General features: G+C 40.2%; 1 protein-coding gene across 2 annotated transcripts; it reads right to left on the bottom strand.

The window, feature by feature from the left end:
- Positions 1 to 3,902: 3,902 nt before the first annotated feature.
- On the bottom strand, positions 3,903 to 15,787 carry lman2 (lectin, mannose-binding 2). 2 transcript variants are annotated; one of them, XM_086138009.1, is made up of 8 exons: positions 15,491 to 15,787; positions 13,920 to 14,038; positions 11,939 to 12,056; positions 9,618 to 9,697; positions 8,566 to 8,727; positions 8,374 to 8,488; positions 6,710 to 6,829; positions 3,903 to 5,902 (listed from the first exon to the last, which is right to left on the bottom strand). In XM_086138009.1, exons 1-8 carry the CDS (start codon positions 15,624 to 15,626, stop codon positions 5,742 to 5,744), a joined length of 1,011 nt encoding a protein of 336 aa, XP_085994135.1. In that variant the 5' UTR covers positions 15,627 to 15,787; the 3' UTR covers positions 3,903 to 5,741. The 2 variants fall into 2 exon arrangements, with proteins under 2 accessions (XP_085994135.1, XP_085994125.1); XM_086137999.1 differs by lacking the exon at positions 9,618 to 9,697 and adding an exon at positions 9,750 to 9,832 and having other exon boundaries at positions 15,491 to 15,780.
- Between the last annotated feature and the right edge of the window lie 1,549 nt (positions 15,788 to 17,336).

Below are 17,336 nucleotides of genomic sequence, written 5' to 3'. Positions count from 1 at the left end.
CAGACACACACATACACACAAACTAAAGCCGCTTTTGCCTTCAGGCTCCCTTAAAACACACACACCTGCGACTTCCTGCCCCCCCCCCCCCCCCACGAAATTGAAAGGAAAAAGATTGTCTAATGTTCACCAGGGACTAAGTACTATTTGTTGCCAAACAATACAGATTTCCAGAGTGAACAAGCCACCCTGGGCTCTTTTTTTCCCTCCAAGCTATCTAGTGCTGTCAAGTTTTACATTTTGATGACACATAATGTGAGTCTCTGTGGCTTAGCTTGTCAAAGAAGGTGTTTATCCCCCTCCATATGAAGGCTCATTTACTGTGTGTTTAGGTTTTCTCCTGGAAGACGAATGAAACTTGGCACTCTTGAGAGAAAATGTGAACCGTCGTTCAAAAGCTGTTCAAAGGCGCCAGAATGAGCATGTTTGCAAAAACGTTCATTGGGCAGAAATACACTGTTCCGTTCACGTTTGCACCAAGTCTGAACAAGTTAATTAACTTTTGTTCATTGAACACTTTCAGGTACAACACTGCCACACGCACATTCGAGACGGGGGTGGGGGGAGATAGCCGATTTTAATGTAAAATGTAAATACATTTCTTAAAAAAAAATTCCAAATACTAGCAGGTGTCAGCCATGTGTTTTCACTTACGTTCGAATTTCTTCCCTTTCTTTATCTAAAACAATATGTTAGAATGTCAGTATGCTATGTTAGCTTTCTCAACAAGTTCTTTGTATGGCCAAGTTAAAAGTGAAAAGTTAGTTTGGATTCAGTGAATAGCAAATGGCATCTGGGGTCAGATCTCCCTGAGTTGTCAACGTGTCACGTTGATCTGTTTACTTCCTTCTTTTCAGCTTCATCATCAAACGTCTTTGAAGGCAGGTAATCGGGCCGGCGCCGTCATTTCGGCGTGAACAAAGTCCTGTACTTCACAGGCGCTCGCTCCTTGCCACCTGAATTGATGCTAATTTTGTGCTTTGCCATTGTTGATATCTGATTAGTAAGTCTGATTTCAGGCTTTTGAATGAAACTGCCTCAAATGTTGTCAGGCGGTGATATCTAGCCATTGTTATTCTGGAAAAATCCAAGCAGATTGTGATGTTTTTTTTCCACATTCAACAAATGATAACAACTCGTGGCTAAACTGCAGCAATGTGCATGTTGCTTTTTTTTTAATCTTCTGCTTTCATTTGCATTGAAACATTATTTCACACATTAAATTGAGCGATTATTCCTGTGTTGGAAAAGAAGCTTATTTTCCGCCAAATACCACAGACATCAACAAAGCACAATTTTACATGTCAGCACACAAAGATCATTCATCCATCCTTTATCCGAGCCGCTTATCCTCACGAGGGTCGCGGGTGTGCTGGAGCCTATCCCTGCCGTCTTTGCAGTAGGCGGGGGACACCCTGAACTGGTGAGAAATAACCATTTGTGCTCACAATTTAGAGTTTTAATTTAACCCACCATGCACATTTTTGGGATGTGGGAGGAAACCGGAGTACAGTACTTGGAGAAAACCCACACGGGCACGGGCAGAACATGCAAACCCCACAAAGGAAGGTTGGAGCCCGGATTTCAACCCTTGACCTCTGCACTATGCTATCCAGTCGACACTGACATCATAACACACACAATTTTGCAACTTTTGCATGGAACAAAACTGAAACGTTGTGGCATTTTGACAGTCTGCAACTATTAAACATCTTTCAGGAATTTATTGATCCCAATGCAATATGCATTGGGAAGGCAAGACACACACACACACACAAACATGAAAATAAAAATGCTATAATTCATTCTCTGCAGTTTGCATGTGCTGGATTCCATGAAAATTCATGTTGTCCATGTGACGCCATTGTTCTCAGGTGTTGGCTTATTTCGCCGAGTAAACCTTGATCCTGTTTTTCAGCTTCAGTTCTCCTCCTGCCTTTTACCCCACAAAAAATAGTAATGACTTTTTCTTTCTCCTGCAAGGATGTCACGTCAACATGGTGACAAAAGAACGACAACAAACACAGCTGTGACATTTTCAATTGAAAGGAATGTCACTTTGTATTCATTTGTTGTGGCTCTGTTTGTCTGCCTGTCTAGCTATCTCTTATTTTATTTATCATTGGTTTTAATTGAATGTCCAAAGAAGTGAGTAATGGGATTTTTTTTGTTTGCTTTATTAAATGCACAAAGATTTAAAAACAGCTTTTTCCTAAATTGAGGGAATTTGGATAGACATCATTTGAAAAAAAAAATCAAGTTTATACCAACATTTTTTCCTTTTGGTTAAAGCCGCATGGACAGGACTCCAGACGGCGACGAAAATGGTTGCATATGCAACCCCCACCCACCCACCCAGCGTGAACAAGTAAGAATTTCACCTGGTTGTGTTGATGCAAATATTCACTTTTTAGTGCTTCCTCCGAAAACGCCACTTTGTTCGACATTGTATTTGGAAGTCAGCCTCATTTTAACACATTCAAAAACAGTCAAAGCCTCTCGAGTCGAACGGAAGGAGGCACGTCGACAAAGACATACATGTATTTGTTGAGACTGTTTTAAGAAATTAACATCACAGCTCTCCTTTTTGCTAACCTTCAGCCAATCAGTGTTTTCCTATTTTGAATTAATTGCATTAAATGTGTAAACATTAAGATCTACCAATTAACCAAAAAAATTGAGAAACAGTATGATACATTTAATTTAAAAAAAACTATTGAGCAGTGCAGGGGGCGGGGGGGGGGGGGGAGTGGGTAACTACTTCTTGAGATGTTCAAAATATTAAAAACACGATGGGAGAGGTGTCTACGAAGTGATTGCCTGATCAATATTTACATTGAATTAAAACTAATTAAAACTTCCTGCCTGCAGACAAACAATAATTATTATGTGCTAACTGAGTCTTTTACGTGTCTCATTATAACCAACCATAAAAATAATCACGAAATGAATTATCAAGCTCAGAGGTCGAAAACGATAAAACAATTAAAATTCTCAGAGGATTAATGAATTTTGTTTGAATATTGAATATTGTCTGCTGGAAGATCACATAGCCACGACTGTGTGATGTGCCAGGTAAACTGTTGAAGAACACAGTCATGTCATTCAGTAAAGAGCCATCATTATTAATTTATTCAAATTTAAAATATTACTCTGGGGGGAAAAAAAGGTAATCAGGCAACCCGCATACGTGTATTTTCTCCAAAACTATATCCCCATCTAGTGGATACATTGTCATACTACAAATCACGAAGTCAAATAATAAATACACAACACAGTAGCTCAGAGATGGCTAATTTAAATGATGGCTGAGGCCTCAATATTGCATCAGTGGTACGGGGGTACAGTCCACTTTACACTGAAACATTTACGTGCGGGTTTTACACACGGTTACCTTTTTCCTTTGTTGTTAATGCTCGTCACTGTCCTCAGCTCCGAACCGTAATCAGGGACGAATTGATTATTGGTGTTTGGCTTGTTCAACTTGTAACCGTTACGTGCCTCTCCGTCCAGTGATTTCAACGACAGCGGTGAAATAAAGACGAATGAATAGGATGTCATACTGCTTGCTTTTCAACTGCGGCTCCATTCCTTCCCTAAGCAGCAGCAAACAATTTTCTCTGGCACTCGCGTTTGTAACCGAGCGCACCTGCTCCCGAGTTCACACACTGGTTACTTGCCTTTTTTTTTTTTTTTACTTGCCTTCTCTTCCGTGCTCTTCTCCGTCAGTGTGCACGTCACGGACGGCCGTACACGTCACTTTACCTGTCACTTGTCGCCCAAAAAGTCAGTGAAATTAAAGAGACGGCGGAAAAACAAAGACGGACATTTTCTTAATTTTTAAAACTCCACCGAAGTCCCGGATAGCGCGTAAAAAAAGATGATACATCCGAACAACAGAGGACATTTGGTCAGACTTCATATTAGCATTTGGGCAAACATAATTTTTACATGTATCGTTCAGAAGAGCTGAATGCTATGGGTGGAAAAGAAACAACACATAAAAACACAGGTGTGAATAGTAAAAACAAACAGTAATTTATGTATAAATATGTCACCAAGTGTATCGTTGAGTTTTTATTCTAGTTTTCCATCCTCGGTGTTTTCGAGTGATAAGGAGGCGATATTGCTGCAAAATAATCCCCCAACAGTCCGTGAAGACCACGTGCTGCTGCCAAAAAATTAACGTCACCATAAACACATTCGGTATCCCCCCCCCCCCCAAATAAACAAACAAAAAACAGTACAAAGCCACACAATTCATTTTGATAACGCAATCATCATGTTTCAGCACATTTTTTTCGACAGATCTGACACTTAAACGTTTGCTAAACATGGTTACACCTGTTTTGGAAAGAAAGGCTTATTTCTTCTTTTATCAAAATTGGCCACTAGTAAAGGTCGACTGGGAGACAAAACAACTTGGGAGAAATTCTGACTGTGACGCTAGTGCACACAGATTGTTTATAGCTGGAGAAACCAAAGCCCGAAAGGTGGAAGACAACATAATGCTTTTAACTTCTTTGTTGAACTCTTCACTATGTTTTGCTTATTAAAATGTTATTTCAAAGCATCAGAACACTTTTTGGAGGGTGTCTCTTTGGGCAAACCCCAAAGACGGCAATTTTGGCTCAAACATGAAAGAAAAGGTTTTGTGTCAAGACTTAAAAAAACCTTCATCTTATTAAATGTAAATTTCAATCACTGCCAGCACAGTTTTTAACATGCTCTGAGGACATGAATCTTAATCAATGAATGCTTGAGAGTGCAGACAGCACACTATTTCAAATATTTGAAGGTTGTTTTACATCCAAGTGAACAACTACAAGCTGTTACAATCACCCAAACAAACCCCTCCAGGAGGCAAAAGAGGACACTGCAGCTCAAAGTTAAACAGCACATTTTGCAAAAAATTACTTTTAACTCATGATGCTAGAATTATTCAAATGTCATTCTAAATCACCAATCAGAAGAATTTTAAACAATTTTACAGTGGTTTTATGTGTCACGAAGAATGAAGCCCCTTTTACTGCATTTGAACAATTAAAGGGAAAGAAATACGGCATTTTTGCAAAAAGTTTAACGCAATTATCTCTTTTTGAGTGGGTCACTTTTGTTTAGTTTCAACAAACAATGTTGAGATTATTCAAATCTCATTTTGGATCAATGGGAGGATACTTCTAAACATGTTTAAAGATGGTTTTATGTCATGGTAAACAATTGAAGTCATGTGTACTCCAATTGAACACTTGCTCAAAGACAGCCATTTTGTCTCAAAGGTGAAGACAACTGTCTGAACTTTGAGTCGATAACTGTTATTTAGCTTAAACAATGTTTGTTTAAAACACATTTTCAAGTGGAGCAAACTTCTTCACACATTTAAGAGTGGTTTTCTGCTCTGGTAAAAAGAATTACAGGTCGTCTACCCCACTTGAACACTTAAGGTGGAAAACCAACAGCTCACTTTGAGTTTTAGAACACCGATATATTAAAAAATTAAATAAAATCTAAATGCCAGTGCTGCTGGTTGTGCTGTTTCCATAGTAATGAAAAAATGGCAGCAAAACAGCCCCCTTCCAAAAATCTTCCAAAGAAAGAAAGAAAAGAGCATTGCTTCCAACCAAAATATCAGTACAATCTTTTGACAAAAAAAAAAAAAGATTCACATTCACATTAAAATGTGCTTCAACAGTTCACCACAGACTCTCCCTCCCCCCAGTGGATGTTTGTTCCTCAGCTCCTCAGTAGAACCTCTTGTTTCGCTCCTGACGCTTCTGGAAGACCACAGCGCCCACCACACCGCACACCACGATGCCCAGCAGCGCACAGAGCAGGAGCAGGAACACCTTCCAGCCTGTCAGTGGCGTGCCACGGAAGTTGCCCGTCGGGTCGTCGATATTGTCTATGGTGAGAATTGCGTTATGCAGTGAAGGGAAGAAAAAAACTAAAGCAACAACATCATCATGCAATTCAGGGATTTTATTGCCAAATTTGATTCATTTGGCAGCACTTTTTTTTGGTAGCTTCTAAAGTACAAAGTGCAATACGGTGTTGTGCGCATGTTGAGTGTGTGGGGTTTTTTTTGGTTTGTTTTTTGAAACAGTTGCTCAAGTGCTCGGAAAATGGCCGGGCACCCATGGGAAAGTGGGTCACCCTTCCTACTGGCTCAGTACCTATAGTAGGGCCGAAAGGGGTCGGGTGACCTGTGAGCTGGGTGATGGCAAAAGGCAGGGTCCTTGGCAACCGATCCCCGGCAACAGAAACTAACTCTAGGGACATGGAATGTCACCACTCTTGCAGGGAAGGAGCCCGAGATGGTGTACAAAGCAGAGAGGCTCCGACTAAATATTGTCGGGCTCGCCTCTGGGGCTAGCTTGGGTTGGACATTGGACACTCTTCCACTCTGGAGTTGCCCATGGCGAGAGGCGCAGAACAGGTGTGGGTTAAGAGTACTTATTTCCGCCTGCCGTACGTTGGGGTTCGGGTGAAGGGATGGGTCGTGACTGTTGTTTGTGACTGTGCACCAAGCAGCAGTTCAGAGTAACCACCCTTTTTTGAAGTCCTTAGAGAAGTCTCCCTGGAAACCCCATCGTTCTGCTGGGGGACTGCAATGCTCTCATGGGCAATGACAGTAAGATCTGGAAGGCCGTGAATGGGAGGAAGACTATCGCCCAGCCCTACATCGCACCGGCATCCCCACCGAACAAACCTTTGGGCGACTTGAGCAGGCTGACACTTGGCTCGATCTTGGTCCAGTCCAAGTTCTCCTCCTCGGGCGTGTGTTCCACCATTAGCTGGTACAGCTTCATTGAGATGATGTCATGGTTGTCTACCAAAAGGAAGACAGAAGTTAAGACACACCTCACACTTCATTTGGTACACCGCCAAAAGCAAAGGCTACATTCACACCGAAAGTCAATTCAAGTATTTTTTTCCTGTGTGGCATGTGCCTGATTTTTTTCTTTGAATGTGAACAGTACAATTCCAATTTTTCCATTTCAACCCGGACCTCTTTCGTCTGAGGATATAAGTCAGTGTCACGTCATGCTCATCTGACCTACAGGTATGTCTCATCAAAAACAAAATACGCGCTCTGAGCGAGAGGGGTAAGGGGAGAGTGCTTTGGATAGACTACTCACAAAGGTCATTGCTTCTGCAAAGTTGTGAGGAGTCACAGTATTCATTTTCATCTAGTGATTGTACCCCAAGATGAACAACACGGGCCTAATTGTAAATTTCCCCAGTGTGGGACAAATAATGGATATCTTATCTTATCTTAATTTCATCTTCATGGATGACAATGTTCCAGCTCATCAAGGTCGCATCATCAAGGAACGGCAGTTGGAGACTAGTGTACCTCAAAATGAATGGCCTGCACTTTCTCCAGACCTGAATCCAATTGAAAACCTGTGGGATCAACTGAGTCGCCATGTAGAGGCTCCAAACTCTGCACCCCACAACCTCAATGACCTAAAGGCTGCCCTTCAAGAAGAGTGGGGCGCCATGCCACACTGTCAAATACGTCGACTTGTGAACAAGCTGAAATTTATGCTCAAGGGGACATGACGAGTTCTTGAGACATTGACTTTTTTTTTTGTTGTGGTGTACCCACCATCATAGTTTTGTTTCAATGAATTGTTTGAGATGAGAATGTCACCAGTGCATCTTTCAACTTAAATGTCCTACTTTTCATGATATGATGTCACTACAGCGTGAACTTTTTACATTTTCCATAAATTTCATCGAAAAGCCAAATCTCCCCAATTTTTTAAAAATTTCATACCATTGCAAGTTCTTTGTTTTGTTTTTATTTTGGTAATGTTTGTCCTCCTAATGTTGCGTATTTATGTGAAGGATTTTTTTTTCATCTTATAAATTTTTGTATATTGACTTTTCTTGGACATTTCTCTTATCTACCACATTATTGTTGCTCGAAAAAATAGTGCTACTTTATTTACTGTATCGTGGAAGTACTTTAATTTTAGTGTTGTGACATTGCACCTTTTTCTTTTTCACATAGCTTCACTATTTCCTGGTACAAAATTTTCTTAAAATGGCATTGCAACTTTTCGGTAGTAGATTAAAACAACAAAGAAACTGCTATTTCTACTTTTTCCTCACAATGCACTTTTTCCTTTGTAATATAATTTATGAATAATTTTGCTTGGAATCAAATGTAATCTTCAAGAACTTTGTTCTGGAAACATTCTAACTTAATTCTCATGACTAAGTGTCAGGTATGTCCAATTTGACACTCAGGAATAAACAAAAGGAGGAGACAGGAGACACATTAAAAAAAAATATGTTACTATTTTTCATTCTTGTGATACTGTGACAAAATATTTGATGACGCCATTCGTAAAAGTGACAAACCAGAAAGATCTCCAGTGGCTGCTGAGGCACCAAAGAAATATCCCGTGGGAAGACGAACGCCTCCGATGTCGATGCACTCCTTCCACTCGTTCTTGTCGTCCACGTCCATCATCACCTGCACAGCAGCAACAACGCATCAGAGCACTTCAAGCTTCGTGTTGAACGACTCGACATTTGTCATACGATACGTACGGTAAGTCTCCCTTTGGAGTAGCGTATGGCGAGATAGGTGTCTAACTCTCGGTTGCGGATCTCAGCCGAGCAACCCCCGAGCTCTGACGAGCGTCCATCTTTGCCATGGTCGTAGCTCACAGAGCCGTTGTTCACCATGGCCGAAATGTACGGGAAGGAACGCTGAGAACGCCAATGAGGACACAGAATGGAGTCATTTCAAACAGTGGCATATGCAATTTTTCAATTCATATAAAAAGTGAGAGAAAATTCTGAGAGATGATGCTTGCTGCAGCATAACAAAAAGCAATGGTGAAACATCGTAAAACGCACAGACCATGCAAACCTAATGTGTGTGGGTTTTTTTTTTTTTTTTTTTAATGGATTAAATTCGATACCAATCAGTCAAAATCTCTGAGGTTGAGTTCATCTTTGAATGACACCTGGAAATTGCCACTTCACTTCATGGCTGAGTGGCTGTGTCTATTCTGTGGACTCTTAATAGACATGTCTCACAAAATGTCAGCTTGCTAAGCAAAACCAAATTTAAATTTTATTTCAAAACATATTCCTTTGTGTGTTTTTAGGTTCTTCGGATGCTTTTGTGGGGATTTTCAAGTTGTCCCTAGAATATTTAAAGAGCCATTTGCACCAGAAAATAAACTGCCAAGAGCCGAGAGCCTGGCGAGATTTGTACCCCAGGCGAACAATGCCTTGCCCCAACACCTCCGCCCCACTAAAAAGGGCTAAACAAGAATATATCATTTGTATTATTTTAATACACACAATCTTGAATGCAAAAACATAACTTCTGGGAATCTTTTCACCATTGACCAACACCTTTTTAACATACTGGTGTGACAACTTCTTCCATCCAACTCATTCCTCATACGTGTGTCGAGACAAACTGGTTCGGACAGGCCCTTAGGGGAACTTTGGAGATAACCGTAAAATGGCCGCTTCATCGCAAAATGAATGACAAGAACGCAAGATGAATGGAAAACATGGGAGTGGCGCTTTAACTTAAAACATGAAACTGGCGACAGCATGCTGACGAAAAGGTCAGCACTCACGTCAGCCGAATCATCATTTGAGTACGTATCGATAAAAACCGCCAGGCCGTGGAAGATAGCGTGTTCGGAGAAGACAGGCCCTGAGGACAGAGGAGCTGGTCAATGGCGGGGCAGCGTGCGCCATACACTTACGTCCACGCCTTGCAGGTCATTGCGGAAGGTGTCCAGAAAGATGGACAGGCCCAGAAACTGATCCTGGTTCCCAAACACCGAGCCTATGATGGAGGCAGAGAGCATGTGACACAGCAGTATGCTCCTGTGGCGACTTCAGGAACAACGAAGAAGAAAATCGTTTACCACTGGAAAAATTGACTTCATTCTTTATATGCGGTTTGTATCATTGGTGTATTCAATGGTTTGGGGCTGATGCTGCTCAAGGTGAAAATGTCCTTGGAACTTTTGAAAGAAAAAGGAATTGCCCCCTGCAGCCAACTCGGTCGGCCGATATGTTCAGAAATGTTAAACACGTTTACCAATGAGCCAGTACTACTAACGAGATGGAAAGTTTAAACACACTGTGAGACAATTCCACCAAGACAACAACGCACTGTATCAGTGACGTTTGAAGCTCAATCTGCCCATCTGACTCTGTCTCTCACAGCCCCTCTCTCGCTTTCCCTCCCTGCAATCACTGTGATCATGAAACTCTGAGGGCGTGAGCACATTTTCTGATTAGTGGTCATAACTATTATTTCCATGAACGATGGGTTTAGGTGCGACTCAGTGACAGTGTGCATGTGAGTGTAAATGTCTATATACTGTATGTGACCTGTGACTGACTAAACACATATCTGTTAAAAAAAAAAGTATACTATAAGTATACTTTTATACTATAAAAGTATACTATACTGCTGACAAAAATACTTTTGTCAGCAGATAGCAGTATGTAGCTCTTTTGGACGCGATCACCATGTATCAGTGAATCTTTCAAGCACCTCGTGATTGATAAAAGTGTTTGTCACCTCACGTTATGGAATGCAATATACAACACAGAGTGTTAAAAAAGATGATGATGATTTTAATTTACAAATAGAAGCAATGAACTAATGTATGCAACATAAAGATGGATTGTATTGTGTATACCCATGAACATATATAAGCATGGCATGCACTCACGCTACTAAATACTAGTAATGTATTACTACTACATAGCGTACAAATAGTTGGAAAAGTTTGTCAAATGTAAATTTCTTACAGTGGGGATTTTTTTTTTAAATATATAACTTTGTCATTAAAATCCCATTCTCATCGCACTGTTCAGATGTTTGAGGCATCACTAAAGCAAAAATGATTTGCATAAAAGTCACTGTTGCCCTAATATACATAATACCACCAAAAGTTAGTTTTCTGTGCTTTTTGGTCCAAAATAGGTGATTTAGGTGAAACCAACCCATATTGAAGTGCCGATTAGCAATCATAAAATATGATAGAAGATGTGGGTATGTGATCAAAGAACAGAGTCTAATCTTTCATTTGGTAGTTTCTCTGTTTACATAGGCCCCTACACACTTGCCCGGCGCCTCAGGTCTGCGGACCAGACATTATTAGAAGTACCAAGAACTAGACTGCAGCTCAGAGGGGATCAGTCCTTTACCGTTGCTGGTCCCTCTCTCTGGAATGACCTCCCACTGAACATTCGACAAGCCTCCTCGCTGCCCATCTTTAAAACCCACCTCAAAACTCACTTGTATTCTTTAGCATTTGACTCAGCAGGACCCAAATTATGATGTTACTTATACTGTTTGGTGCTCTCTACCGTCTTTGTTGCTTTACTGTTGTGTATGTTAGTTGCTCCATGTACAGCACTTTGTGTACAGCGATGGCTGTTTGAAAGTGCTCTATAAACACAGTTGAATTGAGAGTTGAGTTGAGCCATCCATCAATCTATTATCCGAACTGCCTTAACCTCACGTGGGTCACGGGCGTGCTTGAGGTGATCCCAATTGACTCTGGGCAGTTGGCGGTGTACACTCTGAACTGGTTGCCAGCCATTTGCAGTGTTTACATAGTCATAAAACACAATATTCTGTGAGCCTTGAAAGATCAGTCATAATGCTCTAAATTGGCTGGCACCCAAGAGGTTCTCTCTCTCGCTCTTTTTTTTTTTTTTAATTGCTGACATTAACAGAGTTTCATGGCACCTTAAAACAGGGCAAGCTATAAATTCATTACTAATCCTTCTGAGGTTATTGCTACAGAACTTTCAGCGTGTTAACATTGGAGCAATTCCCTCGCCTAAAAATAATGCCTTAAAACTAACCTTAGATTTCCGCAAAAAGTAGCGTGAAAAAAGTGTGAGACCAGCAGCCATGCTTACTTACCGGTATGCAGTCTGTCTTTCGTGTACCATAAAGCGATGCCATCACCGTGGAGATTCTTCTTGCCCAGCCCGTGGATTTTGAAGTGGACATGCATCTCCCAGTCTTTCAGGTAACACGGCTGGATAACAAGACATCACAAAAAGCTTTCAACGACCGCTAGAGCTAACTTCACTTTGTTTTTCATTTCATTACACAGCTATAAAAGTGGGGTTATTAAAAGGTGACTGAAAACATTGTACTAAAAATACCGACCGCTGGCTGATTTGATCCCTTTTCAAAAGGAACATAATGGGCCATATTTTCCCCGATTGAACACAGATGTAGTCTTAATTTCTCATGAAACAGTTAATCCTGGTTAGAGTCGGAATTGTGCGGAATGATGCCCTTGCTCCGTTTGTCCCCTACATGGAGCTCTGACAATCCAATAAGCATCCTTACTGAGAGGATGAAGTCACTGTTCCAGTTCTCGTGTGACTGTGCGCCAACATGTAAAACAGCAATGGTTATTTACTGTGCTGCGTGCATACATAGCAACTTGCTAGCAAGCAATACATACACAGAGAGTATTCTTTGGCATTTGACTCAGCATGACTCAGATTTGTTCTTGGGTTTGCTGTTTGGTGCTTTCTATCGTCTTTGTTAGCGATTTGTTTTGAAAGTGCTCTATAAATACAGTTGAGTTAGAAAGAGAAAGAGAGAGAGAGAGAGAGAGAGAGAGGCAGAGAGAGAGGCAGAGAGAGAGAGAAAAAAAGAGTTTTTAACCACTGTAGAATGGATGGATGTTTTTGTCAGTAATTCATTTGCTTATATGCAGAAGACATCTATGGTCTAAGGCAGAGGTGGGCAAACGTTTTGGCTCGGGGGCCGCATTGACTTTTAAAATTTGACAGAAGGGCCAGGTCAGCACGAGCTATGGTACATTAAAAAAAATAAACTGCATTTGTTGACAGTCCATATCAAACATCAACAGAACAAAAGCATGAAAGTACTGTATTAATATACTTTTTTAAAATAACAGACAGTGTTGTTGATGACATATTTTAGCCTGTGCATTTCTGCAGATGGGTTGTGATCAGACCAGTACAAGTAGAGCGATACAGATGTCCTAGGTGGTCGAAAAGATCCCGCCCCCCCCCCCCACTCCGTGTTCTGCAACTTCAAGTCAATGCACCACCTGGCGGTGAAATGCCTGTCATTACAAGTCCAATTGAAATGAATGCAATCATTCACATCGAACCTTAATTCGGCGGGCCGGATTAAAAGGACCAACGGGCCGTAGTTTGCCCACCTCTGGTCTAAGGCTAAAGATATGTTCTTCAGTTCATGCTTTTTTAAATGTGTCTGTACTTTTAAATCCTTCTCTTTTAAAATGTTAAAGAAATACTTAAGGAGGCATTAGTCTAAAACAGTCAATTGTTATGCATTTAATTCATTTCTGAGTTGTTGGAAGCGTTGAGAAACCAAAAAATATGTTAATTTATTCATTAAATATTTTTAAAACTAATCATACAATACAATACAATACAATACAATACAATACATGCTGATTTATATAGCGCTTTCACAACAGCGGCAGCTGTAACAAAGCGCTTAACAAAACAGTTAACATAAAGTAAAATAATAAACACAACACATAACATAAAACACGGACAGTCGTGCAGTCCTAACCACTTTTCCGTCACACGCTTTGTTGTTTGAAGCAGTTTGAGATGAAAGAGGAGAGAATCAAAGTGTCCTTTAACCAGTGGATCAGAGATCTGATTAATGGAATTATATTTCTGCTAAACATCGGAATCAGTCAGCCCCAAGGAAATATAGCTTTTATGAAGACAGGTTATATTACACTTAGATACTATATTTAAAGTTTAATCAGTGTAATGCAGAGGAAAAGGTGGGGAAACAATGCTGGATGCAACAAAAATGATTGGTAAATTATTTGGCTCTATCCAGCACAATTAAAAAGGGAAAAAAAAGTGCTCACGACAGTATTCCAGATGGACCCCTGTCTGCTTCTCTCGTCCGGAGTAAGTCGCACGTACGAGCCGGTCACTAACGTGCTCCCCGAGAAGTCCCACTGGCTGGATGGGCTGCTGCCCACGCCTAATATACAACATACAGTACAACTGGATGATAAATACGATACAGCATATATGTTTATAACACACTTGTGTGACAAAATTAAGCGATCATGGTGAATGCTTACAAGGCCATAAGTATGTAGTAAATTTATACCTGTTATTTTTAGGAGAGAAATAAACTGTCTTTCATCTTAATAATGCTTAATTTTCCTTCATCTAAACATCATAAAAATTTAATAGATCTGATAGTTTCTTGTAATCAAGATGAGTTCATTGTTTTTTAAGAAAAATTATTGAAAAGGACCTTGAAAAATAATCAAATTCAATTGCAATTGTGTTTGTTAAGAAAAAAAAACAACTGCAATTACCGTTGATTATTTTCCATAATCGTGAAGGCATTGGTTGACTGAGCCTTGAACCGCCTTTTTTGACAGCATAAACATTGTTTGAAGCACCAGCATGATCGTGAAATAATTAAATAAAATGCTAATCCTAATCCTACGGTTGTTTCCCAATCCTCAACCAAATTTGAAATCCCATACCTTCTTGAAACTATGACCTGGTCTTGAAACCCTAATTTGAAACTTCAACCCCGGGTTTGAACCCCAATTTAGAGCCCGACAGTGTAGCCCTAAACCTTGCTTGAAACCCGGACAGAGGCTTCAAATCCTGACGTAGGCTTCAAATCCTTACTTTGAACTTTTATTTGAAAGCCTTACCACATCTTAAAACCTTATTTCGAAACCCTAATTTTGGTTTGAAACTCGGGCTGAATGATTTGGAAACGTAATCTAAGAGTGCCCCCCTCCACCACCTCAATATTGCATTTTAATATGCGATTTCTTTCCAAGGTCCTCTTCCTGTGTATTTTTTAACAAACCCAATAAATATATTAACCTGCACAGCAGACTTTATATGGAAGTGTGTATGTGTTCAATTTCCCAAATGCACGCTTTTACATAGTGTTTCTCCCCAGTTAGCATACGATTGAACGACTGTCTGTGTTGTGTTGTATTATTTTGTCATTTTATTTTAACGGTTTTTTGATGGCTGTGCGCGCACCCGCAGCGGCTTCTCTCTCTCCTGAGCAAAGAAATTTCATCTGTGCTATATTGCACATTTGACAATAAAGTTGACTCGAGACTTGAGTCTTACGATATACATAGAACATTCTGACAGTTGAACAGGAATGTGTAGACATTTTTAGATCAGTTTGTATGACTAATACTATATCGCCTAACAAAATCACCGCCACGTTTTAAAAGGTTCAAAGAAATTCAGCGACGAATTTTAACATCGCCATTAAGGAATTACAAAATGAGTGGAAACCAACCGCGTAATTACTGGTTATCCACACAACAGACACCGGACATACACCGACGAAAAAAAGTATCTTGAGGGGAAAGTAACGTTTTAAACTATGTCCGAAGTTGTAAAGGAAACATGAGCGAACTAAAGTTTGCCGTCTTCCTACCTTGGTAGGGTTTCATCAACGAGTGTTCTCGTTTAAGGTGCTCTGTGTTGCCATCCGTAATGTCTCCACAGACTACCCTTAGCAGAGCCGCGAGAAGGAGATTGACACAGCCGACAAACGCTCTAAAATTCGCCATGCTGCAACAAAAAGGCTGTTGGTCAAAATAAAATAGATACTGTACTCTTCAAAATACGGTACTCGTAAACTCTGTGTAGAAGCCGGTACGTCTGTTACTCTCTTCCGGCAAGAAATTACCAACAGGCGAACGTGTCCTCTCAGACTTCCTCACTCAAGGCGAAATAAATTTTATTTTTATTTTATACTCCTCCCCTCTAAAATTATATTTGTTATTTTAAATTTAAATTTTCAAGACTGTACCTCTGAAATTTAAACGTTTCACTAGATCAATAGTGCAGCTCTGTGTGTTTTTGTATAAACAACACAATTTCATGGTACAAGGTATACGTGCCAATCGGAGACAAGCACATCACTATATAAGCCAATCAAAGAGAACCAGTCGTTCAAGTTTTAGCCAATGAGTAGCGAGTAAGATGGACTGTCACTGTAACCTGCCGTCTGTGACGCGTGTGCGGTGTCTGTTTTTAAACGTACAATACAGTACATACTGATTTTTATAAAGCGCTTTCACAACAGCTGCAGCTGTAACAAAGCGCTTTACAAAACTGTAACATAAAATAAATAATAAACACAACACAAAAACACGGACAGTCGTGCAATCTCAACCACTTTTCCCTCATACGCTTTGTTGTTTGAAGCAGTTTCAGCATGATGTCTGATCCACTGGTAAAAAGGACACTTGGATTCACTCCTCTTTCATCTATAACTGCTTAAAACAACAAAGTGGATGCAGGAAAAGTGGTTAAGATCGCACAACTGTCTGTGTCTTATGTGTTGTGTTGTATTATTTTGTCATTTTATGTTAACTGTTCTTTGGATGGTGGCGCGGGCACCCGCAGCAGCTCCTGTTGTTGTCCTGTTGTCTGTTTGAGAGGGAAGTAATTCCACCTGTGCCGTATGTTGCACATACTGCACATTTGACAATAAAGTTGTACTTGACTTGACTTTTTTTTGGTTTGTTTGTTTATTGAACATAAAACATATACAGTAATAATTTGACAGAAAATAAGGTAAATAAAATAGTAAAAACTTGACTCGAAAGAGGAGAGAATCAAAATGTCCTTTCACTAATGGATCAAAGACGTCATGCTCAAAACACCTCGGCTGCAAGCTAAGTTTCAAAGTAAACAAGAAGCTGTAGCGTCCATTGCTCATGGGTGGGGAATAACTGCTCACATGCATTTGTGGATCCAAAGATCGACAGAACTCCAAATGCATATTTTGTCCTGCAATTTGTCAAGCTGTCGGAGAGTGTGATGCATGTTTTGAGTGACGAAAAATAATACAATATGTACATATTTTTATTTTAATATTTCGAGATCATAATCATCGTACAATTTACAACTTCAATTAGACACAAGAAGAAACACAAATACAATATTTTGTTCAGATATTGTGCAGTTTTGGTGTCGCTGGGCTTTCTGCGCATGCCACCTGTCAAATCTGCCTGCGGACACGTCAAGTGCTCGCAAACGTCTCTAAAGAAGGTGAATGCTGATCACTGAATTTGCACAAGGTCTGAAGAAAGAAGTGACACGTTTTCCTTTCATCTATAACTCCTTTTTTATCACAACATTATTTTTACAGCAACACTGTTATCTAGTGTACAGTCAGAGAACAAAAAAGAAGTGATACACGTTTTTGAGCCAAACCACATACACAATCGGAAATTTATTTTTCCTAGTCATGCATAGCCGCAACATAAACA

Source organism: Hippocampus guttulatus, chromosome 2 (assembly GCF_054856545.1).
Source record: "Hippocampus guttulatus isolate MCC_2025c chromosome 2, RoL_Hgut_1.0, whole genome shotgun sequence".
NCBI lineage: Eukaryota > Metazoa > Chordata > Actinopteri > Syngnathiformes > Syngnathidae > Hippocampus > Hippocampus guttulatus.
Note: the sequence above shows the minus strand (reverse complement) of the source record. Positions and strands in the feature narration are given on the sequence as shown.